Consider the following 26,254-nt stretch of genomic DNA (forward strand, 5'->3'; position numbering starts at 1 on the left):
CCAAATCTGTGGTTTACTGTGTTGTTGTTCAATATCAGAGCTGGTTACCTAGACAACATTGTTGAGCATCACAGGCACCATTATCACATGCTGTTAGGTATGCACCTACGATGTTAAGAACTGCAGTTTAGATGGTCAACTCTCTTGATTTGAACATTTAAACACACATATGATGATGAAAATGTGCATAACCCCTTGATTCAAATGCTTCTCCGATGACCAAAATGTTGTAGAAACCCCTCTTAATTTGAGCATTTGCACATTCATATGATGCCTATTTAGGCAGGAAATCTACTTTGGTCAGACATTTGGCCTCAAATATGGTGCTCAAAAATGTTGTTTAAGCTAGACAATCCACTTGATTTAAACATTGAGAGAGATCTACGATGGCGACCCCTTGATTTGATTGTTTGACCATGCCAAAAAATGCCGTCTAGGTAGGCAGCTCACTTGGTTTTGAAACAATCTCATGTCCCAATCCCATCTCATGTGCTGTTGATAAGTGACACTTCTGAAATGTCTGCTTTAATGATCTTTTCATGTTGTTCTCTCTTTTGCTTGTGTCTTGTATGACTGCATCACTTGCATGATTGTACTGTGCAGTGTTAGCATGCTAGTTCCCTTGTATCCGCTTCTCTGTTCAGACTCTGTGGAGCTCAGCTCTTAAACAGAACTCAGATGCACTATATGGTGCTCCACAGAAGCATTGCTGACTCTCTCTCCTCTGTTTCTCTCTGGCCACCTACAGAAGATCTCTCAGGACAGGGAGAGGTTTGCAGACGAGGACAGCATTTTCTACACACTGGGGGAGTGTGGACTCATCTCTTTCTCTGACTACATCTTCCTCACAACCGTCCTCTCCAGTAAGTCTCTGAGTCTCTGTCTGTATCTCTTTTGTATCACTTTTTGTTTGGCTAATACTGAAAAATTTTAAACCCGATTTTGGGCCCGATTTGCACCCCCCAAACTGATCGGGGGGCGTAGCCCGATTCGAGAATTGTCCTCAAAAATCCTCGATTGTGTGCTGTAATTAAGATTATTTTACTGCTCCCGATTGAGTCGGAGCCTCCCCGATCCAATATTTGATATTTACGACTCTTGATCGGGCTTCCTCCGACGGGATACCCACAATAGCCAATGAGAGTGAGCAAGCTTCACCAATCGGATGGTGCGTGCTTCTATAGCTGAAACATGACAGCCACAAACATGTCACGAAAGTGGAAAATTGAGGAAGAAGGTCGACTTACATATTTGGCAACAGTACGAGTGCCTTTATAATGTGTAGTGCAAGAACCATCACAACAGGGCCAACAAGGAAAAGGCATGGGCCCATTTTGCAATGGAGTTGGATGAAACAAGCGAGTCCTCCTTATTTATTTTTCTTCTGAAGTCACGTTTGATCACACAAGTTTTCTGTGAGATCTCGTGTCTGTGGAACTTCCACTGTGAAATCGTTTCTACAATCGGCAGGTGTGTGGTCTCTCGGTCTGGACACATCGTCTAGTGTGTGTGTCAATCAGTTGAAACTGTCCTTGTGTCTATGGTCTCCCACGGTTTTAAAATCGATTAAGATTTAGTGTGTCCCAGGCCTAACCAATGGACCACCCTTATGTAGGATTATACAGCTTTTATCAGGCCGCTGATATACCGAAAACTTCACCTGACGTGAGTGGAGATCGTGGAGTGATATTTTGGTCAAAATTACTTTAATACTTTATTTAGTGTTGTAATGACATTTAAAGGCTATGGGAAGAAGCAGGCGGGAACTTGCGAACGTTAAACATATCTTTAATCCCAAAATAAACAAACAACAAAAATAAAGTAAAGTGGTAGCCCCTTACAGATGACTGTCGCTAAACTAAAACAAAAACAACAACATAAATGTCCCAGACCTGGTCTTCTATCGTCCTTCACTGTCGTCACTCCTCCTTTTATCCTTCCTGAGCTCCTCCATGAGACTGGAGACCTGTGTGGTGATGCTCATTAACGCTCACACCACCGGCCTTGCTCCGTTCCCCAGGCTCTCGGCCCCGCCCGGCTTGTCACAAGTGGAAAAATTATTGATAATTAGATTTTTAACCAATAAAGGTGCAGTAAGCAATTTCTGGTAAACACAGTTGATATTTGAAATCACCAAAACAAACACGCCCCAACCCAAAATTAACACACCCCTATCTTGATGCCTCCGCCCCCACATTCACGTACACAGGCAATGGCTATGGTGGATTCTGCTGTGCCTGCCGCCCGAGGGTATGATGTCATCAATATTAGAGGCCGACCGATATATCGGCGGGCCGATATTATCGGCCGATTTTAGGCATTTTCCTAACTATCGGTATCGGCATTTATAATGGCCGATAAATGAATATTTAAAAAAATGCGGATGCGGTGATTCATGTAAGGGTGGCGCTGTCAATAAAGCACCTAAAAGCTGTCACAAGAACTGGCAAAAGTAATGATTATGAATACAACAAATATAGCAAGGAGACATTTTAATTGTTTATTAATAAACAAGTGTTTTCAGTCAATGTCAGCCAAAGATGAAGTTGACGATGCTGACTCGCGATCTTCAGTGAACGCGTGCCAGAGAGAAATGCACATTTCATACGATTACATGAGTCTGTCTGTCTTTCGTTTTGAATTGTTCTGTTTAAAAGTAGACATTTCAATATAGATATATTTCAATTCTCAGGTCTATACGCTGAGTTTCGGTTCATGAGACGAGCTCCAGTTCACCCGCAGGCGCCTCCGTGTCGAGATTATCTATCGTCTGCTAAATTTACTTCTTATAAATTAAATCCAGGCAAATGGTTGATGAAACATTGATTAAAATTAAGATACAATTAATACAAAACGAAATTCACATTGAAACGAAAGGTTTTGTGCTGTCTGTTTGATGTCTATGTGAAAGTTTCAAAGCATATTTTAGTGCCGCTTTCAGAGCGCTCACGTCCGTAGTGCTGAACTGTCGCGTCTGTAACATTGTTTTTTCCTCATAAATGCGAACACGAAAAATAAAATAAAATAAAATGAATATTTTATGTAGCCTGTGGAGACTGAGAGCCAACCCTTCTTCATCCGGTGGGTAGTAGCCTACTTGTGATTTGCGCAGTGTAATTCCCAGAATTGATTTCTCTGCTACCAGCCTCTGTCACGTATGTGATCTTTGTGACTATTGCAAGCGCGCAGCTGAGAAGTCCTGATTATATTGTCTGCTATATTAAGGCCTACTTCTTATTTATTAAGGCAATTGGTTGATGAAACTTTGATTAAAATGCGTGGCGCGATTGATCTCCGACAGTAAACTGATTCTGCTTTGTCAGGGTAAACTGTTGCGACGCGAGCAGTAACGGCCGTGTAGACACCGTGTTAAAGCTCATTCTGCCTGATAACGCTACGTTACAACATCAAGCAATATTCCAAAAATGTATATAATTATAACACTTTATATAGGGCCATTTTGCATTAAGAGTAGCCTAGTTTCACGTTTAGTAGGCTACATTTTGCTTACTAATTATTTAAAATAGTATAAAAGTAGGCTACTGTACATATTTAAAAACGTTTTCATTATGATATTATTAATTTTACTTTAGTAAAAAGATCTGAGTTCTTCCTCCACTGGTAGAGATTAGAGGAATTAAGAGTAAAAATAGAAGATAATAAGGTTTTGTCAGTGACACTTTATATATTTATTGATACTAGTTATGACTAAATTAAAAGACAAAGTCGTTAGTGAAGAAGATTATGCAACAGTATTTAGAATATAATATAATATAATATAAAATAACATGTAATGCAAACTAGTTTGGTTACAGCTCAGCTGTATAATTCTCATTCTATCATTCCCCCTGCCTCCATTACATATCTGTGTCACACAAGTGTTTGATTACCACATGTGAGTGATCATTGCAAAACGTGTTTATAAAATATATTTATTCTGTTTATAGCTACTGTGTAAAGTACCCATCAAAAGTTTGTACACACCAATAGGAAAGTGTCCAAACTTTTGACTGGTATACTGTACTATAATACACATAAATAATATTGCTACTGTATTATAATATACACATAAATAATATCGGCCGATATATCGGTATCAGGCTTTTTTTACTCCCTAATATCGGTATCGGCATCGGCCCCCAAAAATCCATATCGGTCGGGCTCTAATCAATATGTGAATGCAATTTGTGTTACTGTAATAATTCAGGTCGAATCTTGTTATTTAGCTCCTCTACTCCTTTCGACGGCAAAGTCATCCCTTCCATCTCAAAAAACAAACACTGTTTTCATGAGCAGCTCCCTACATATCACAGTAATCCAAGTAGGCTAACTAATATTACAAATGTGACAAGATTAAGGGGTCAAAGCAATCACTAAAAGGGGAAACCAAAAGAAAAAACATATATTAGGGAGTATGTTATCTCACTTTTCAGACAAATTTAGATGCTTGAATCGGGCGATGGAGGCGGTTAAGGGTGTACTCACACTAGGCACGGTTGCCATGAACCGGGCCCGAGTACGATTGTCCCCCCTCCCCACTCCCCCTCTGGCCTGCACTCACATAGGGTTTCAGCATTCGTGCCGGAGCACGCTTACGTCATTATGGTGCGTGCGACGGTTTCGGGATAAACAAGAAGAGCGGCGCTCTCTGAACACAATGGAGTCCATCGCTCTGTTTTCTTTGTGGATAATTTTGTGTCGTTTGGTCCACGGTGGTCCACAGCCCTCTCACAGCCTGTTGTTAAACAGATGCGTCGCCTTAGTGGCGCGAAAATTTTCACGTAATCGTGCTGCTCGTATGAGGAGGTTTGCAAGGTACCAGCTGAAGTGCAGCAAGGTTTTTGCAGCTTTGATTACGGACTGTGTTGGTTTTGGAGCGTCGCAAAACCATGACGTCACGCGTCCTGTTCCGTGCTCCAGCACGGTTAGCGCTCACACTGCATGCGAACCGCGGCCGAGTCCAACTGAACCTTGCTCTGGCCCACCTCTTCCAAGCGGGCCAGGGTCGGCTAATCGAGCCGCGCCCGGGCACGGTTCGGAGCACTCACACTAGTCAAACGAACCGCGCTTTGGTGGTCAAACGCACTCGGGCACGGTTCAAACTGGCTAGTGTGAGTACACCCTAAGATGTCCCAGGCTTATAGTAATAATAATCCAATGAACAAACAAGCGAAGATCACATGAGTGTATTCAAGCAAAAGACAGCATATCTTAGTTCTGTGAGACACAGCAAAACCAACATTACTCGTGTAGCGAGAAGAAATAAAACAGTTTTCAGGTCTCTCCAGCGCTGGAAAGCTTCTCCAATATTACCTCTTGCCTGATCGTAACCCTTCTTTTTAAAGTTATATTCCCCTGGCCTTTTCCTCTTTTGTATTTTCTCCACCATCTCTCTCTTTCTATAGTTGTTCCTCCCCCATTATGCCTGTATACGCCCCTTACTGCTGATTGGCTACCAGTGTTTTTTGGTGTTCGGTCCGATTCACTATTCAACAGCCTTTTTTTTTTTTTTGCTTAATGCACCTTTTAAGAAATGCAGAAATAGCCATTATGTGTAAGTGAAAGTACGTGGTGTGATACCTTTGGGTTGCAAATCCTCTGTTTCTTCTCTCTGCAGCTCCTCAGAGGAACTTTGAAATTGCTTTCAAGATGTTTGACTTGAATGGAGATGGAGAAGTCGACCTTGAGGAGTTTGAGCAAGTAAGTGAACACAAAAGACAGACCAAATCCGATTTTTGTGCATATCCTTTTGGAAGCCAATCATAAGTGTTAACAGTGTGATTTTTACAAATCTGTGTCAACCTACATCCATATGTGGTTTGAAATCCTACGCCACATAAACTTGTTAGACGTTGTAGGAAACTTGCAGAAAGTTGTTGCAGAAACAAGGTCGTGTTGTGAAGTAGGTCTGTCAAAATGGCTGAAAAACTAAATTTTAATTTTATACTTAAATATGACTAATATGAGAATTATGTTCGAATTTAACTATGGAGCTAATAATATGACAAAATGATTTGAATTTGAATTGTAATCTAACAAAATTGAATTTTAGGTGGTAGTTTAAATAGTTCTGAATTAGATTTTTTTTTAAACGAATATTGAACATTTGAAATTTAACAAATTGAAATGTTTTTATGGCTGAATTTTATAGACATGTATTTTCAAGCAACTAGGTTTTTTTTTCTGAATTCTTATACTGCAAATATTCAGTTTAAAAAAATACAGATTCAAGTTTTCAAGATGAAGAAATTCGGAACTTCAAATTCAGTTTTCTAAAATTCAATCTCAAAAATTCAATCTCAAAAATTCTGATTTTACAGAAAGTAGGTCACAGGTCATCCACAGGGAAGAGTAGATGATCTCAGAAAAGTCGAACAGAGCATTTTGGCCAATTAGGGACTGCAGAAGTTTTCCAGTGGTGGTTCAAGAGGTTGCCACTCTCTGACTCTGATCATGAATCGCCCGGAGTGATTCTTAAACATGAATGATTTTGAGTTTATATGTTATAGGTTAGCGTTCTCAGTCACGGGTTTGACTGCCGTTCCAGTGCACTTTCACGAGTATAAGGTTGGAAAAACACGTGTTACAGGTTACCTGGAACGCGGCATTACATGTACGACGCAGTCTAGACCGGACGCGAGCGGTGCGACGCGACCCGTGAAACCCCCAACAGCACACGGATTCCCCATCCTATTTCTGACCTAGTCCCAGCTTTTTGCAACAGTCGCTTCAAGCACTGTGTTGTGTTGCATCGCGCCGCTCGTGTCCTGTCTGTGTAGTAGACACGGTGGCGTTCTAATCAATTTTACACATAATATACTTTAAAACAAACACTAGAGACCGCTTAGACAAATGTCTCACGTGCTGAGAACGCTAACCTATAACATATAAACTCAAAATCATTCATGTTTAAGAATCACTCCGGGCGATTCATGATCAGAGTCAGAGAGTGGCAACCTTGAACCACCACTGGAAAACTTCTGCAGTCCCTAATTGGCCAAAATGCTCTGTTCGACTTTTCTGAGATCATCTACTCTTCCCTGTGGATGACCTGTGACCTACTTTCTGTAAGATCTGAATTTTTGAGATTGAATTTTTGAGATGGAATTTTAGAAAACTGAATTTGAAGTTCCGAATTTCTTCATCTTGAAAACTTGAATCTGTATTTTTTTAAACTGAATATTTGCAGTATAAGAATTCAGAACAAAAAAACTAGCTGTTTGAAAATACATGTCTATAAAATTCAGCCATAAAAACATTTCAATTTGTTAAATTTCAAATGTTCAATATTCGTTTAAAAAAATCTAATTCAGAACTATTTAAACTACCACCTAAAATTCAATTTTCTTTGATTACACTTGCAAATAATTCAAATTTACACAATTCAAATTCAAAATCATTTTGTCATATTATTAGCTCCACATTTAAAGCTGCAGTCCGGCATTTTTCCTCTTTGTCGCCATCTCTGTTCGAAATCTGCAATTGCAGTCATTCGCGGAATTATCAACTTTACGTGGGTTGTGGTTCAACACGCTCGACACGGCACAGCGCGGATGAACACAGTGTTTGAGGAGAGTGTGCAGCTGTCAGTCACCGCGCCGATGTGGATATTGTCATTCAGAATCACAGATTATTCTTTTTGGAAGTATGACCAACATAAGAATTTTCACCGGGAAATGTCATCTGAACTAGTAAGAAACATTCACTTTTGTTCTGGTTCTGACATTGCAGTAAATCGCGCTGATTAAATCTAACAATCGCTTATAAGTTATCATTTCACGCAAAACCGTGCAAAGTAGCTATACTATGTTCTCTAATTGTTAATGTTAACAACGTCAGCAAGCATTGCGTGACTACATCATGTAATGTCCTTCCGATATTATCCTTGTTTTCGCATGGGTCCGGTTGCAGTCTCTTTTTTTCTGTAGCCACTCCGAAGTCCGAACGAAGTCTTTTGCATTTTACAGCGGGTGAGTCTCTAGTTATTGTCACTGATGATGATCGTCGTTTGAACCTTTCTGGATCCGCCATCAAATTGATAAGTTTAATTATATCAAGTGCTGTGAGAAAAGGCTATAAATCTCTACCTCCAACATCCTCACACGCAATATAGCTTATACTAGCCGAGACTCCTTCTTTATGTGTACAGATGTGACGTAATGACTCAATATAGCTTATACTAGCCGAGACTCCTTCTTTATGTGTACAGATGTGACGTAATGACGCAAAGACATGCTCGAATCTCCCGCGGAAATCCACCAGTACCACTAAAATTAAAAACATTATTACAAGCTTACCGTTTTGCATCGAGCTAAGGCAAGCAGATAGTTTTGAACACTGGCTGGTTATGTATTTTATCAAATATGTATTTTGGATAATTTTTAACCCAAAAAAAGCTACGGACAGCAGCTTTAACAGGCATAATTTCATTTAGATTGAAAAAGCTTTTGTCTGGTCTCTTGAGGCCACAAGAGGGCGCAACGGGCAAAATATTAATGAATGCATTAAATTGTTTATGTCTTTGACTGTCAGTACAAAAAAAGTGCATAACATATAAGTTAACGTTTATAAATCAAATATAATTTTGTAAATTGCGTAAACAATTATGAACAAAACGGCATAATTTATTTATGCATAGTTTAATACAAAGAGCCGTACTGGTTTGTGTTTAAAAACATGAGATCCAATGGAATGAAAAAAGTTGAACTTCTTTTAACTTTACATGGCTTTCTAAACATGCGGCTCTTGGGCGAGATGCGAGTCCAAAGGTCAAATCTATCACATTTTCATAGAAAGCAATGAAAAAGCAGCGCAGAAAATGCATTGTGTGAACGGCCTGGTTACGGCTTTAACGTAACCGATATCTTTTCTATTTCTGCAATGTTTTGAATGAACAACGCACGCAGCAGCGGCGCATCAAGTGGGTTCAACTGGATAGGCTAAGAAAAACATTCAAACGCAACAACTCTTACTTGATCATCGCATCTTGTGTGCCACAGATACGGCTACCTGACACACATCTTAAAATTCGAATGCATCGTTTTTGCATTTGAATGTGGATTTGTATTTTAAATTTGACCTTTAGTTTTTATCGGGGTACAACTTTGTACCTTATTTACCCCTAAATGTTGATTGTAGTACTGTAGAGGTACGTATCACTACTCTAAGGCACTAATATGTACCTTTTAGAGGTTGACAAAGTTGTTCCTTTACGTCTACTGCCTCAGTGACAAGCTGTTGTACCCCTAAAGGTTTTTTGCACATATTTTTCTGACAGCGTAAAGGCCGTTTGTGTATTTTGGTTGCAGTTTTCAGCTGTTTATTTTGTTTTCGCTTGACCCCTCAGGCCACATTTGCCTTTCGTTTGCAAAGTCACTATGAGTCATTCACCTGGTAGTATCAGGTCTTTCAGTTTCCCGAAGCATTCTGAGTGCATGCAGTACCCGTTGGTAAACACACTGTATTGGTGCTCAACCGAGCAAATATACTAAGCCGCATCACAGGGAATACACTTAATGCTCTTGTCCATGGATGGGGACCTCCAGTAATCCGTGCATTGATCTACATCTGAGATCAGCCAAGAGGGGGGCATTCAAACCACAACAGATGCAATAGGTCAGAGAATTGTATAGTGCCTGTTTGTCAGCCCGGGTTTCAGGAAGCTTAGTAAGGAATGGATATAAAAGGAACCAAAGTGATTTTCTTTTTCATGAAGTTGCTTCACAAAATCAAATGGAGGTCGTTATCCTAAATGTTGGCTATTTAAATGTTGCCAATTAATATAGAATGTGCAGTCACATGTGCAGTGTGTTCATCACAGATCATCCGGGTTAGGGCTATTCATTTTTAGGGAACAAATTCTTCTAGTTACAGTCTTTTAATATGCTAAGGGAATTAAAACTGCTTGATCTTTGGGAGCATTTCAGCTCTCTTGGAGTGACTGATTTAAGCAGCAGTATTTATGCTGTCATTTATTGATGCTTCTGTTTATCTGCTGTCCCAGAAGCTCACACACATCACTGCCCTTATTCCCAGATAACAACCGGAACTAATACCCTTGATGTCCTAGACAGTGTAGTTCCTTCTGAACCTCCACCGGTCCCTCAACAACTGAACATTTACACCGTCATCCTGAGAAGAGTCCTTGAATTCCTCCCAGTGCTCGTCGCCTTCTTCACTGTTTTCAGTTTTCTTTGGAGTCCAGTGTCCATCAGTGAATGATATTTAGAAAAAGAAAGAGAAGACATTCTTTCTAGCCTCCTCCTCATCATCATTCTCCTTCTCAATATCTTTGTGGAGAAGGAGAAAAAGAAGAAACAAGTAGTAGAAGAATAAGGGTAAAAGGGGGGGCTTATTCTGTTTATCCTTGTGCTCAATCTCCCCTTTTTCTCCTCTTCCATCCTCCTTCCTTCTTTTTACCTTTTTCTCCTTCCACCTGCTTCTCCTTCTTATTGTCCCCATCCTCCTCTTCCTTTCTTCTCCTCTGCCTTGTCCTTCTTCTCCTTTTTCTTCTCCACCTCCTTCTACTTTTTCTCCACCTCCTTACCTTTGGTCTCTACCTCCCTCTTTTTTCTCCAACTCCATTTTCTTCTCCTCCTCCTCCTCCTTCTTCCCCACCTCCTTTGCCGTCTCCTCCTCCTTCTCCATATTCACTTTCTCCTTGTCCTTCTCCACCACCCCTTTTTCTCCTCTTCCTTCTTTTTACCTTTTCTCCTTCCACCTCCTTCTCCTTCTAATCGTCCCCATCCTCCTCTTCCTTTCTTCTCCTCTGCCTTGTCCTCCTCCTTTTTTTCTCCACCTCCTTCTTTTTCTCCACCTCCTTGCCTTTGATCTCCACCTCCCCCTTTTTATTTTCCTCTTTCTCCTTGTCCTTCTTTTCTACCTCCTCCTTTTTCTCCACCTCCTTGCCTTTGGTCTCTACCTCCCTCTTTTTTCTCCAACTCCATTTTCTTCTCCTCCTTCTTCTTCCCCACCTCCTTTGCCGTCTCCTCCTCCTTCTCCATATTCACTTTCTCCTCCTCCTTGTCCTTCTCCACCACCCTTTTTCTCCTCTGCCTTCTTTTTACCTTTTTCTCCTTCCACTTTCTTCTCCTTCTTATCATCCCTGTCCTCCTCCTACTCCTCTTTCTTTCTTCTCCTCTTCCTTGTCCTTCTTCCCCACCTCCTTTTTCTACTTCTCCTACTTCTCCATCTTCTCCTTTTTCTTCTGCTCCTCTTTGTCCTTATTCTCCACCTCCTTCTTTTCTTCTCCTCCTTCTTAACCACCCCCTTCTCCTATTTCTCCCCATCCCCCTCATCTTTTGTCTCCATCTCCCCCTCCTTTTCTTCTCCTTCTCCTTGTCCTTCTTCTCCACCTTATTCTATATTTTCTCCTTCTTCCTTTTTCCTCTCCTCCTTCTTTTCCACCTCTTTCTCCTCCTCCTGCTCCTTGTCCTTTGCCTCCTCCTTCCCCTCCTTTTTCTCTCCTCCTCATCCCTCCATCTCCACCTCTTTCTCCTTTTTCTTCTTGTTCTCATACCCTTCCTCTTCCTCATTCTTTCTCTCATTCTCCTCTTCTTCTTTGTCCTTCTTGTCCTTCACATCCTTCTCCTTGTTCTGCTTCTCCGTCTCTTTTTGAGTCGGCTGCATCACTCTCTCTTCTCTCTACTGATAGTCAGTGTGGTGTGTGTTCTGGTGCACTCTCGCCATCAGTGTATCATTCATTGCTGCGCATTGGTGGATAAGGAGATTTTCCTCAAGTGTTATGCGAGGAGTGGCAAAAATGCTCTGTAAATGTAATGAATTACTGACGTGAATTATTATTTCTGTTTTTTCTGTTTTTTCAGGTTCAGAGTATCATTCGCTCTCAGACCAGTATGGGCATGAGACACAGAGATCGCTCCACCACAGGAAACACTCTGAAAACAGGAGGCTGCAGTTCAGCTCTCACCACATACTTTTTCGGGGCTGACCTGAAGGGCAAACTCACCATCGGCAGTTTCCTGGAGTTCCAGAGGAAATTACAGCACGATGTGCTTAAACTCGAGGTATGGCACAGAAGTCGAGGAAGATGGAGAAGTGCAGATTACATATGAGAGATGACAGGGAAATAAATCGAAGTTGAAAGTTGTCAGCCAATGTCACCAATGGAAGCTTAGACTCCTGCATAAGTTACTACTGAAAGAAAGAAAGAACGAATGAACGAACAAACGAAAGAAAAAAAGAAAACAATACTCACAAGATACCTAAAGGTAGTGATAAAAGGATCTAGATTAAAAAAAAAATTAGCTTTCACTTATAGCTGACTTATTTATAACATATTTTCATTATACGAGTCATCTGCCACCCTGCTCTTTAGATATTGGTCAATGGAAAATCCAGGTCAACCACTCTTGGAGGTACTTTAGTGTAAACTATAATACTACCATGGTAGATAAAAAAAGAAAGACGATTTGTAATGTAGGAGTCAGTGAGGGCTTGAGAGCAGTTGGCAGCAGTGTGGCGTGAGTGACACTGAATGTGATGTAACCTCCTTAGGGTCTGACAGAGTGTCAGTGTTTCAGGCAGCCTCTGTCACAGACACCTTTAGACCTTTCTCTCTCTCTCTCTCTCTCTCTCTCTCTCTCTCTCTCTCTCTCTCTCTCTCTCTCTCTCTCTCTCTCTCTCTCTCTCTCTCTCTCTCTCTCTCTCTCTCTCTCTCTCGTTCTCTCGTTATCTGGTCTTTGAGATGTGCTGAGGCTGCAGCTCTCTGTTCTGTCAGTTATTCCTCAATCTCTCCCTCCTCCTATGTTAACAGCTCCCACCCACAGGACAGCCTCACCTCAGTGGACTGAGCATTTATATCCAAGATTACAGAAAGCAGAGATGAGACTTTTCTATCTCACAGTCCTGACAATCACTAATAATCGAGTGAAAAGTCTTTTGCTGTGTGTGTGCCTTTTAAAGAAATATTTAGCAGCCGTTCATTTTTTTCATGCGTGTTGAAATGGGAGCCGATCCAGTGTTGGAAAGTTATATCTCTTATTATATCAGTTGTAGAAATTGATAGCAGCATGTTCACATTCATGATGGTTGTGTAGATAATAGCCAAACTTTTATTTAAATGAATGTAATGGTCAAACCCTAATGCATTCCAACCAGAGAGAGCTGTTCAACTTTTGCTGTCAGCTACTTTAAATCCTCCAACTCGTGACCTGGCACAGCTGTGCCCACGCTTAAGTATTCAGTCGAACATGAATTGTAAATTATATTGACCAGCTGATCACAAGATTCCCTTCTGAAGCAATTACTCAGCGTTCCCCCTGTGTGTGTGTGTAGTTTGAGAGGAATGATCCGGTGGACGGCAGGATCACAGAGAAGCAGTTTGGAGGGATGCTGCTGGCCTACAGTGGAGTTCAGTCTCGCAAACTCAAACTGATGCAGAAGAACCTCAAAAGAATGTTCAAGGATGCTCAGGTGGGCGAGACGCCAGTTTGAAAAAGTTGTGTGTGTGTGAAGTGTCACTGTAAGAAGAGCACAGTGAGTCCTCACTCTCTCCTTCAACTGTCAATGTGTCTGAGTGCCTGTGTCTGCCATATTTTCTCTCTTCTTTTTTCCCACTGTCTCTTTTTAAAATATACACGCGTCCTAACCTGGTGTCATGTGACAACTTTTGAGAGTCAAGTCATTTCTCTGTCCCTGCTGAGAGAAGAAAGAATGGTAACACTTTACAATAAGGTCCATTAGTTAACTATATTAGTTAAAGCTCCAGTCCGTAACTTTTCCTCTTTGTCGCCATCTGTCTGTTCGAAATCTGTAACTGCAGTGATTCGCGGAATTATCATCTTTACGTGGGTTGTAAATCGGCATGAAACAGCGCGGATGAACACAGTGCTTTGAGGCGAGTGCTGCTGTCAGTCACCGCGCTGTGTGGATACTGTCATACAGAATCACAGATTCACTTTTTGAAAGTTTGACCAACATAAGAATTTTCATAAGAAAATGTCTTCTGAACAAGTAAGTAACATCCATTTTTTTTCTGACCAACTAAGGGGGAAAAAGCATTCGACATGATAAGCTTCGTTAGATTTAATCAACGCGATTTACAGCAACCGTGCAAATTATAGCCTACTTTGTTCTCAAATTGTTCATGTTAACAACATCAGCATTGCGTGACTAATGTTAAATGTAATGTGTTTTATGGTTACCTGTGTAGTTCAGAATTCATATTCTCCATAATAGCAAAACGAGAAAGGCACAACAAAGGAAACTCCATAACTGTGTGAATTAAGAAAACGTACTGTTACACGATTGAACTATTGAAATGTCTTACTTGTTCAGCAGAAAAAAAGCCGTCTCTTCTTCCGTTTTGAACCCCTTCAAAACACGGAGTTCACGCACTTTTCAAAAGCCCCGCCGATGTTTAAATCCTTGTGTTCGCATGAGACGGTTTCTTTCTCTTTCTCTAGCCACCTTAAATCCGAAGTACGAAGTCTTTTGGGTTTTATAACTGCTGAATCTCCAGTTGACACTGATGATTGTTGTTTGGATCTTTCTGGATGCCATAAGTTTAATTATGTAAAGTGCTGCGAGAAAAGCCTATACATCTAAACATCTCGTCACGCTCAGTATAGCCGGCTACGGCTAGCCGAAACTCCTTCTTTATGTGTACGGGTGTGACGTCATGACGCAAAGACATGCTCGAATTTCCCGCGGAAACCCACCAGTACCACTGGAATTAAAATCATTATTACAAGCAGGGTTCTAAATTAACACCCGCCAACCCGCCAAATGCGGGTTAAAATTCATTTTGGCGGGTGCTAATAAAAACTTACTAGCCAGTTTGGCCGGTGATGCATAAGGCTCTGTTCTCGGTCATTTATCCCCTGGCCGTACTTCCTACATTTCCCATGAACACTGTGCCGTAATGCTACGTGATGACGTTTCATACGCCCATTGGCTGCAGTTAGCAGTGAAACCAGCGCGAGAAATGATCATGGAAACGAACGGAGCGTACGCGTCCGTCCACCAGAAAACACAAGGAAGATGAAGAACGAATGGAGCCAGAGCAGGGAGCATAGACTGAAAGAGGAGGGAGCTAGTAAAGTAAAGTAAAAAGTTAAGATTAAACTAAATGCGGAGGTGGTTGGGACAGACTTCTGGGTTTAAATTTAAATGTCGTTTAGAGATACGTTATTTTTTTAAGTTTAAGGTTTTTGTCATTATTTCTGAACAAGCTTATACCTTAGGCAATATACACAACAAGCTTACTATATATCTTAAGGTTTTCTTTTAGTTGAAAACATTAAACAATATGTGTAAACAAAAATTATAAACAGCAAAAGCATTTAAGCTCAAGCAGCGCGAACGGGGAAAAAACGCTAAAAAAAGCAGACTGCGCAGTTATCGTACAGAACGTACATACTCGAGTAAGCATGATTATCGTGTTTATATTGTTTCACGTTCATGTTGAGAAAAACAATAATATCCACATGCTCGAGTGAGAAAACGCGCTGCGCTGACACAGACGTTGCAGAGACACGTGTGTGTGTGCAAAGTGAAGTAACAGCACTTTGCGTTTTCTGTTCTTAAACCTGTATCCCTCAACGGAATTTAAAGGAAGCATATGTCTCAAAATCATTTTGCTACCAGAAGATATCATCTCGGATCATGATTCCCATGGGGTACAGCTGCTGTCCTGCAGTCGTTAATGCAGTGATGGACAGCTGCTTCCTCAGTCGACTGGTGTTTCTTTGTATTTCATGTGATTTCTCATAGGCCTATATATTGTGGTGGTGATATTATGATAACTCAGATGAAAATTATAGCCTATTACAAAATGGAATTACTTTTAATCAATTATTAATTAAACTAAGTAATTCCAAACTTCGTGAGGCAGACAACGACATTATGTGATCAAATACAATCCAGTTGTTAAACACGCTCCACTCAGTGCATTTAATTATAACTGAAAAAAAAAGAAGAAAAAAATTTGAATAGTATTTTATTTTTTGAATTACAGATCGAAAATTTGAATATTCGTGCACATCCCAAATAGATAGATAGATAGATAGATAGATAGATAGATAGATAGATAGATAGATAGATAGATAGATAGATAGATAGATAGATAGATAGATAGATAGATAGATAGATAGATAGATAGATAGATAGATAGATAGATACCAAACTTGAAATGAAATGTTTGCACTTTCTGTGTTGTATTGTACTTTATATGTGTTTTTCATGCCAACAATGTTAATAAAATGATCAAATGCATTCAGTGGTACTCATAATTTCTCTTATTTTCACCGGAAAAAAATTTGGCTAGTGGAAATTCTGATTGGCTGGTAACTTTAGAAAGTTACCAGCCACATTGGCTGGTGATCAAAAAAGTTAATTTAGAACCCTGATTACAAGCTAACCGTTTTGAATCTAGCTATGGCAAGCAGATAGTTTTGACCACTGGCAGAATACGTTTTTTTTAATATAATTATTTTGGATTATTTTTAACTTAAAAAAGTTACAGACTGGAGCTTTAACATGAGCTGCATGTATACAGCATTTATTAATCTTTGTTAATGTTAATTCCAACATTTACTAATACTTTATTAAAATCTAGTTAACATTAGTTAATGCACTGTGAACTAACATGAACTAACAATGAACAGCTGTATTTTTATTAACTAACATTAACAAAGATTAACAAATACAGTAACAAATGGACTTCTCATGGTTAGTTCATGTTAGTTAATATATTAACTAATGTTAACTAATGAACCTTATTGTAAAGTGTCACCGAAAGAATTAACAAAATTACAGACAATTTGAAATGATTTGGTCAAAAATACAGTAATATTGTGAAATATTATTACAATTTAAAATAACTGTTTATTATTTGAATATTTTTAAAAATGTCATTTATTCCTGTGATTACAAAGCTGAATTTTCAGCATCTTTACTCCAGTCTTCAGTGGCACATGGTCTTCAGAAATCATTCTAATATACTAATAAAATGTTGTATCATTGTGCTGCTTAGTATTTTTGTGGGAACTTGGAAATTTCAGGATTCTTTGATGAAAGTCAATTTTCAATATAAAGTCTTAACTCGTTTTTTTTAATCAATTGAATGCATCCTTGCTTAAGAAAAGTATGAATCTCTTTCAAAAAAACTATTCTCTGAAAAATTCTATTTTTACATTTGTCCAGTTTAAAACACATTCTCTACAGCCAAACACATTCAGACAGACGTGTCTGGGCGTTGCGTCATCCTTTGTGATGTTTTTTAAACGTCCTGCCATGGTGTTGTATTTTTAACACAGCTTTTAAAGCGAAAAATAACTTATCTAATTCTAGTAACATTTAAAAACATGCTTCCAGACCCCTGTATGCTGTTCCGTTCCTTTTCTGTCCAGCTGTTCATATCACTGCCTCCTTAAAACACTTTTGTGTGGACTTTGGGAGTTTGGTATGACAGCTGACTTTTTTTTCTCTCGCAATTGCAAGAAATAAAGTCTGAATTGCGAGATATAAACTCGCCATTAAACAAGGTAACTGTGTCTTTTTATCTCATAATTCAGACTTAATTGCTTGCAATTGCGAGTTTATTATTTTCTCAGAATTGTAAGATAAAAAGTCGCAATTACCTTTTTAATTTTTTATTCCATGGGGAAACTTCCATAGTTTGGTGTTGGGAAAATTACAGTATGTTTCTTTTTTTAATAGTAGACAACGACCTCCCCACCATTTCAAGGCTCAAGTAGAGTTTGATTCCTCATTATATGATATGAATATGCATCAGAGGTCAGTAGCCTTTTTGACCCTGAGGTGCCGTTTTAATTTTCTTATGCCCCAGGGTTAATTTCGATTTTTTTTCTTGTTAATCAATGTCTTTAGATGTTCACAGAGGTAAATGGATCAGTCACATGGATAATTTGAACCCCATAGACTGATGTTTAGCTCAGAGTTGAATACTTGGTAAAGTGAGTAAGAATGCATTGGGATACAGTTTAAAGGGCTCATCATATTCTCTGAAATGTTTGTCTGTCTTCAGTTTGATTGTTGTTTCGTCAGGCCTAACATTATCATGAGAGCACTCCGGCACGCTGGAGTATGAAGAGCTTTCTCTCCGTAGAGCTGTTTTGTGTTTGTGTGTCGCTCAAATGCTCTCATTCTGTAATTTTATGCTTTTATTAAAAGGATATTAAAACAATATGTACAGGCTCTGTGCTCATCGCAAACACAGCATGTTTTCCTCAGCTCTATTTGAGAGAGCTAATGTCATTTGACTTTCATTTCACTCTCTCAACGGTCTTTACTAACTGAGCTGTTTGACCAGATTTGTCATAAAAGAATTCAATGTAATGAATTAGTTTGGTCGTGGGAGTCATTCTCTATTTCTCTCTCACACACAGGGCATCACGTTTGAGGAAGTGGAGAACTTCTTTACCTTCCTGAAGAACGTCAATGATGTCGACACTGCATTGAGTTTCTACCACATGGCGGGCGCCTCTATAGATAAAGGTACAAACACACACACACACACACACACTAATACATGATCCCTCAGCCAATTCCTTGTAATCCTTTAATTTGGAAGCGGACAGAAGTTGACTGAAGCAATCAAACACAGCTTGAGATTTCCAGAGGGTCAGTTTGTTGACTCTGAGTCTACTACTAGACTGACTTTGCAATGCAAAAATTCCCATTTGTAATTTCCATATAGCATCAGCTCATCCTGGTCTCCTCCCTCTCGCTCATTCCTTCCATTAGCAGAGCCACTCAGCCAGATGTGTCCCATTTTACTGCAGCTGGTGCTCTTCCTTTAATAATCTTCTCTTTTAAATACACATTACCTGGATTTTCAGGCAATCCAAAAAAGTCTCTAAAGTATCATTAGTTGTCCTTTCCATTTAAAGCTGCTGTAGGTAGCTTTTGTAAAAAATATTTTTTACATATTTTTTAAAACTGTCATTATGTCCTGACAGTAGAATATATGGGTCCTATTGTGGTCTTATTGCCATTTGCAGAAATACACGCTCCCGGTCAGAAACAACCAATCAGAGCCAGGAGGAATGTCTTAGCAGTGTCAATCACGCTCGTGTACGCGCTGATCACACCCCTCTCTTGCACAGCGCGAGCCGTCGTTCAAACTCAAGATTGCCGGTGTGCCGCAGCTGTGCTTATGACGGAGAAACAACCTAAACTGCCAATTCTCGAGTGACACCTGCTCATAAAACAAAGAGGTAAAGGGAAAAAGGCCGATGACGATAAACAAGCGAAAAAGAAAGAATTACACAGAGCCCATTGACTCGGTGTCAAAACCCTAGCCGCATAACATGTAGATAAAATGTCACGCACTCTGCTAAGCAATAATTGAAACCTGCTAATTCACTGGCTTGTCATGTTGCTGAAATAATGTACTAGCACCCCTTATCTAGCATTATATATCGCTATATTAACGTTATCTTACTAGCTATTTATAACTTATAGAAAGAGTGCAACGTTATAAAGTTACATGTAGGCTATTGCAAAATACATAATGATTTGAGGACCAAGTTTGTAGTCAAAGTATGGGCAGGCCATAGTCAATGTAAAGCATATTATTGACGTTTAGTCCCTATTAGTGAATGTGCCATATAACTTTTTATCCGCTGTTATCGGTGGCCCTGTTTACTAGCCTGCGCGTTCACGACAGGCTCCGCTGTGGAGGACGAGCTGTGGAGGGAGGGCTGTAGCGCAACAGAGAGCAAGGGGGTGGGACCTGTAAGTTGTGCTTGTTCAAATTTTCAGGCTAAGTCAACGTTTTCTCAAAACTCCCTACTGCAGCTTTAACTGCACTCACTAGCTGTTCATCCACCTATTTTTATGCGCATAATTTCTGAAAATGCGCATAAAAACATATGCGCTCGACTGAGTCGAGTAAATTGTATATCCAATAAGGAAACATATGCATAAACTACCATGGAAGCACATTTACTTGATGCGCATCAAAAAAGACACGTGACTGTGATGAGATGGCATAACTGGACTAACCAGCATCTGAAAAGCTGTTTTGGTTGAGCAAAGTCTAGTCAAAGTGGTTCGGTATTATTACCTCCCAGAACTGTCTTACAGTTGAACTGCGTTTCCAAACACCAGGCATAAGCCTCAGAAAGTAAGATAACATGACCATGTTTAGTGTGTTTCGTCTGCGCTCTCCGAGTAGTTATATATTTGTTCGAACATCATTTAAAATATATATATACACTCACCGGCCACTTTATTAGGTACCCCATGCTAGTAACGGGTTGGACCCCCTTTTGCCTTCAGAACTGCCTCAATTCTTCGTGGCATAGATTCAACAAGGTGCTGGAAGCATTCCTCAGGGAGTTTGGTCCATATTGACATGATGGCATCACACAGTTGCCGCAGATTTGTCGGCTGCACATCCATGATGCGAATCTCCCGTTCCACCACATCCCAAAGATGCTCTATTGGGTTGAGATCTGGTGACTGTGGAGGCCATTTTAGTACAGTGAACTCATTGTCATGTTCAAGAAACCAATTTGAAATGATTAGAGCTTTGTGACATGGTGGAAGTAGCCATCAGAGGATGGGTACATGGTGGCCATAAAGGGATGGACATGGTCAGAAACAATGCTCAGGTAGGCCGTGGCATTTAAACGATGCCCAATTGGCACTAAGGGGCCTAAAGTGTGCCAGGAAAACATCCCCCACACCATTACACCACCACCACCAGCCTGCACAGTGGTAACAAGGCATGATGGTTCCATGTTCTCATTCTGTTTACGCCAAATTCTGACTCTAACATCTGAATGTCTCAACAGAAATCGAGACTCATCAGACCAGGCAACATTTTTCCAGTCTTCAACTGTTCAATTTTGGTGAGCTCTTGCAAATTGTAGCCTCTTTTTCCTATTTGTAGTGGAGATGAGTGGTACCCGGTGGAGTCTTCTGCTGTTGTAGCCCATCCGCCTCAAGGTTGTGCGTGTTGTGGCTTCACAAATGCTTTGCTGCATACCTCGGTTGTAACGAGTGGTTATTTCAGTCACTGTTGCCCTTCTATCAGCTCGAACCAGTCTGGCCATTCTCTTCTGACCTCTGGCATCAACAAGGCATTTCCGCCCACAGAACTGCCGCTCACTGGATGTTTTTTCTTTTTCGGACCATTCTCTGTAAACCCTAGAGATGGTTGTGCGTGAAAATCCCAGTAGATTAGCAGTTTCTGAAATACTCAGACCAGCCCTTCTGGCACCAACAATCATGCCACGTTCAAAGTCACTCAAATCACCTTTCTTCCCCATACTGATGCTCGGTTTGAACTGCAGGAGATTGTCTTGACCATGTCTACATGCCTAAATGCACTGAGTTGCCGCCATGTGATTGGCTGCTTAGAAATTAAGTGTTAACGAGCAGTTGGACAGGTGTACCTAATAAAGTGGCCGGTGAGTGTATATATATATATATGTACACAAATGAATCCGTCTAAAAAAAACCAGTAATACTGACTTTAAAAAACATCCAGTACTGCAGTGTCTCTGCTCTTCAGCACATCACTTCCCTCCGCACGCACACTTCCTCACAGTCCTTATCTCAGGATTGATTCCTCTCGTGCAGAATGATGTCTCTCGATAACCTCTCTTACATGTCTCTGAAGTCTGGCCCCTGACACTCAGATACTCTGAATCACTGATCCTTATGAAGACATAAGAGGCTCTTTATCAGCTTGTCATCTTCAGAATGGCTCTTTTCTCTTCTGTATGTTGATGTCAAGGCTGTGTCTGGAAGGCTGGCCACTGTTAGCCGGACTCTGGTGGATGTCTTTTGCCTTATCTAGTTCAAACTTCAAACTTCCTGGTCCTGGGTCCACTAATGCCCTTCTCTAATGTTCCCAACAGGCCATTTTCTCACTCTTCCACCAGGATGTGCAAAACAACACATTCATAATTATGAAATTTGTTTATTTATAGTAGGTTGTCTGTTTGATTAGTTGCCTAGTCCACAGGTCTTCAACATGCAGGTGTGTTAAAGCAGTTAGTTTCCTGCCAAGGTAGCATTTGCCTAGTTTTTTGTCTAATATTTATATTATATTCATGTATTTAATGAAAATAATTTAATTATTTAGCCCCTGCTGGTAGATTGTAAATGACATGCTCTGGACGCTTCTCATTCATGTTTATACCCAGTGATGGCCATGTCTAGATATATACTGGACTTTGATGATAATTTAATATTATTTGGTTGAAAAATTACACAACTTTGTTCCTAAACCAAGTAAGCAGACTTGCTCTTCTACCTTTTATTCTAATTCAGTTGGAAAGTGCATGAAAAACAATACAGGAATTTCAATACAAGAAACATTAAAGGAATAACATAACACTCAAAAAATAAATATACTTGGCACACAGTCCAATTTAATCAGTGTTATTTTAGTTTGTTATATTGTTTACATACTGTTATGGTATGTATTCATATTTTAAATGAGCTTTTTTTTTTATGTTTTCTAAATAAATTTGCTTTTAAATATTTCTGTTTAGCTTTGAATTTTTTTATTTAAATTTTAGTTTAGTTTTTCATTATTATTTTAGTACTTCTAACTTGTTTTATTTCATTTCAGAATTTAAAATTTTCATTTAAGTTTTTAATGTTATATTTTTCTACTCTATACATTTGTTTATTTAATGAAAATGATATATATAATATATATTTTTCGATCTTTCTTGGTATTGAATGAATTATAGAATTATATATGATGATGTCTTAGAATGTTTATATCTAAAATTGCAAATTTAACTCTGTCAAATATCAAAATCGCATAAAACATTTGCGAATAAAGCAGCAAATGTTGTTCAAGAGAACAAAATGGTCACTTCCGTAGGAATTGGCACCAAATATCTGCAATAGGAATGGAACTTCCTGCAATTGGGGAAGCAAATGGCTCTTTTATGCTATATCATAAATGACTTGAGTGCATTTTTATAACTTTTTATACGATATGTCAAAATGCACATAAAAATAGGTGGATGGAAACAGCTCATGATGCCTTAAGATGCTGCTTATGAAGGCAGCTCAGGTTTTGGACCAGATCTAAAATGCCTCTGCTTCCTGACAGATATCAGTGACATGTGTCTGGAGAAATCACTCCGGTCTCAGTGACAGCGCTAGACTCTGTCAACAGCAAAAAGAAAAGGTCAAAAAGGCTTGTATAAGAAACGCTGTCTGTCAGACATATTGCAAACTCATATTGGCTGAGAATTCTTGACAGTCTTAGTAATTATCATTATGATGCGAGTAAATAATGACGTGATTCATCTGATAATCTGCCCCTCCTCCTCAATCTATACATGATCATTTTAATAAGGGGTGGACACACCTCCAGTTCATCCTCCTCTTCTGTTTCTATCCATCTTTTTCTTCTCCTATTTGTCCTCAGCAGGGAATGAGTGTCCAGTATTGACCGAGACACCACTACTCGAGCTCAGGCACACAGTCCTGTCTTCACTCATCCCTGTTCTCTCCCTCTCTCCTCAGCCACCATGAAGCAGGTGGCCCGCACTGTGGCCAAGGTAGAGCTGTCCGACCATGTCTGTGACGTGGTGTTCGCACTGTTCGACTGTGACGGTGAGTGTGTGTGTGTTATGTTTATAAAGCGTTGGGAATTCCGGCTCGCGTACCCCGAAGTGATAAAATAAAACAAAATTCTGTATCAAAATATATTGGGCAGAAAAGTAGTTTGTTTAGGCTGGGTTGTATGAATTACAAACCTGCGCACATATTTTAAAAAGCACATAACTATAGAATTCTGAATGAGCATGTGAACGCCGTCAGCGTTAATCACAGGTTCGCGTTTAAAGTCTGATCATTTCGACGGAGGTGAATCAATCAAAGTTAACTTTAGCTGGAAGTAACATTATTCAAGAACCGCTATAACGCCAAAACAATCTGTTACCTTAAATTATATGTTTATCTCTGTAAAGCTGCTTTGAAACAATCCATTGTTAAAAGCGCTATATAAATGAAGATGACTTGACTTGACTTATCAGGTTCCTCTTTGGATATCATTTCTTGAGACTGAGGACGAGTACTAGTACCTTCTTTACTGATATACTATAAAATGCTAGTAATAACATCACACTATGTTTAATCACGTCATCATTATTTTAAAAAAAATGCATTGTTTAGTCTTTAATGTTTTAAATATTACAATCATATTAGTCATCATATCATATCAATCTGTTTTGATTTTCAGTTTCAGTTAGTTTTAATTGTTCATAAATAGTTATTTTTGTTTGTATCTTGTCAAATTGGGTGTTGTGTTGGTTTCAGCGTTGCCAAGTCCTTTTAAATTGGTGCCGCAGGTTGATTTCTTCCCCAGTGGTTTAAAGGTTGCTCTAACCCAGTGTTTCTCAACCTCTCCTGCAGGGACCCCCTGACAGGCCATGTTTCTGTTTTAACCCTGAAATGGCACACCTGATTCAAGTCATTAAAGGCTTAATGAGTAGTTGACTAATTGATTAATTGAACTATTCCTACTCTAATTACTCATTAAGCCTTTAATTACTTGAATCAGGTGTGCCATTTCAGAGTTAAAACAAAAACATGGCCTGTCAGGGGGTCCCTGCAGGAGAGGTTGAGAAACACTGCTCTAACCTATTGGGCTAGTTTTGATGGGCAGACCTGGCAACCCTGTAAAAACAGGGTTGTTGTTGTGTGTGTTTGATTTTGTTTTGTGCTTTCATTGTGGGTTTTTTTTGTTTGTTCTTTGGTTTGTGTTTTTCTTTTGTTTTACTTAGTGTTTTGTTTTGTTGTTATGTTTTGTGTTTGTTTTGTATTTAAATTTTTGTTTTGTGCTTTGATTTGTTGCGTTTTGTTTTGTGTTAGTTTTTGTTTTGTGATTTTGTTTGATTTGTTTTGCTTTTGTTTTGTGGTTTCCCTTAATTTTGGTTTTGCTTTATGTTTGGTTTTGTTTTTCGTTTTGGCTTGATACGTTTTGTGGTTTGCGTTTGTTTTGGGTTTTAATTTTGTTCGTATTGTGTTCTGGTTTGTTGTGTTTTGCTCTTGTTTTGTGTTTGATTTTTTGTGTTTTTGTTTTGTTTGTTTTGTTGTTTAAATTTGTTCTGTTGTGTTTTGCTTTTGTTTTGTGTTTGGTTTTCACTTATTTTTTATGTTTCGTTACACAGAATACACTGATAGTCTTTTATTCTGGATTTATTTGTTTTGTTTTTGTTTGTCTTTAACCATGAAATAACTCCAATGTGGACCACTCTATTTCTCTTTGTGTAATGGTATTTATGCAACAAATGTTGTAAATGGGTTTTACAGTATCATATTTTAGCATGGGAGTATTTTAACAAGTACAAACGTATGTGCACAGCATCGGACCCGCTGAATCGGTACTTTGAATTCTGCTGAGGGTTGATAAGCATATGGAGTTGAGTGGCACTGACGGTGATAATTACCCATCATATTTCTCTCTCACACTCTATTTCATTTGCACTTTTTTTAGGAAATGGGGAGCTGAGTAATAAGGAGTTTATTGCCATCATGAAACAGCGGCTGATGCGTGGGCTGGAGAAGCCCAAGGATATGGGTTTCACCCGGCTGGTGCGCGCCATGTGGAAGTGTGCCCAGGATACCGCCTGGGACTTTGCCATGCCGAAACAGCAGTAACGTCCCCTCATGTTACGCTCCACATGGGGTTTAATTAATCATTAAAGGATCAACTACTTTGGAAGGCACATCTGATAACAAGCATGCTAGTGCTCGTGCATTCAGCCCTTCTGTGCCCACCTTCAACTCAACTCAACATCGAGACAGAGCTTGCTATCTTGTATTTATATCTTGCTGTTTGCAAGTTTTGGAGTTGGATGCACAATTCTACATACACTAGAATGTAACTATGGCATGTAAAAACAACAGAGGTCATCCTCGAGTGCCATGATTTGCTATCTGAAATGAATGTTGGGACTTACTCAGATAACTCAGATCATATATTCAACTTTGATTTTTAAAACATTCATCGTCACTTCTTAAGCAATAAGCTCCCTATTTTGCACTCCTGTTCTCAAAGGTCTCTGTGTCCCAGTCTTCACTTCAGAACTGAATTATTAGCATCCAGCTGACAAGCAATTTCCATTGTACTATAAACCGCATTATTTTGAAAATCTCATGACTTTATAAGAGTGATGCTGAAAGAAGAATACTATTAAAACATTTTACAGTACTGAATTTATGGTGCATTTATGTGTGTTATTTAATAATATAAGTGGGTTTGAGGATGTTTAATGGCTTAAAT

The 26,254-nt window shown here is 39.4% G+C and overlaps 1 protein-coding gene across 1 annotated transcript in view; it reads left to right on the forward strand.

Annotated features, from left to right (window-relative positions):
- The window catches only part of micu1 (mitochondrial calcium uptake 1), a 113,011-nt gene extending 87,136 nt beyond the window's left edge, over positions 1 to 25,875 (forward strand). The window contains exons 6-12 of the mRNA XM_056249709.1: positions 749 to 863; positions 5,618 to 5,700; positions 11,826 to 12,026; positions 13,297 to 13,434; positions 18,372 to 18,480; positions 23,491 to 23,580; positions 25,466 to 25,875. Of these exons, the coding sequence (XP_056105684.1) occupies positions 749 to 863; positions 5,618 to 5,700; positions 11,826 to 12,026; positions 13,297 to 13,434; positions 18,372 to 18,480; positions 23,491 to 23,580; positions 25,466 to 25,629 (900 nt within the window). The 3' untranslated portion in view covers positions 25,630 to 25,875. The remainder of the gene's footprint in view (positions 1 to 748; positions 864 to 5,617; positions 5,701 to 11,825; positions 12,027 to 13,296; positions 13,435 to 18,371; positions 18,481 to 23,490; positions 23,581 to 25,465) is intronic.
- The last annotated feature ends 379 nt before the right edge of the window (positions 25,876 to 26,254 follow it).

This window comes from Rhinichthys klamathensis, unplaced genomic scaffold (assembly GCF_029890125.1).
Source record: "Rhinichthys klamathensis goyatoka isolate OS25496 unplaced genomic scaffold, OSU_Roscu_1.1 h1tg000003l_1, whole genome shotgun sequence".
NCBI lineage: Eukaryota > Metazoa > Chordata > Actinopteri > Cypriniformes > Leuciscidae > Rhinichthys > Rhinichthys klamathensis.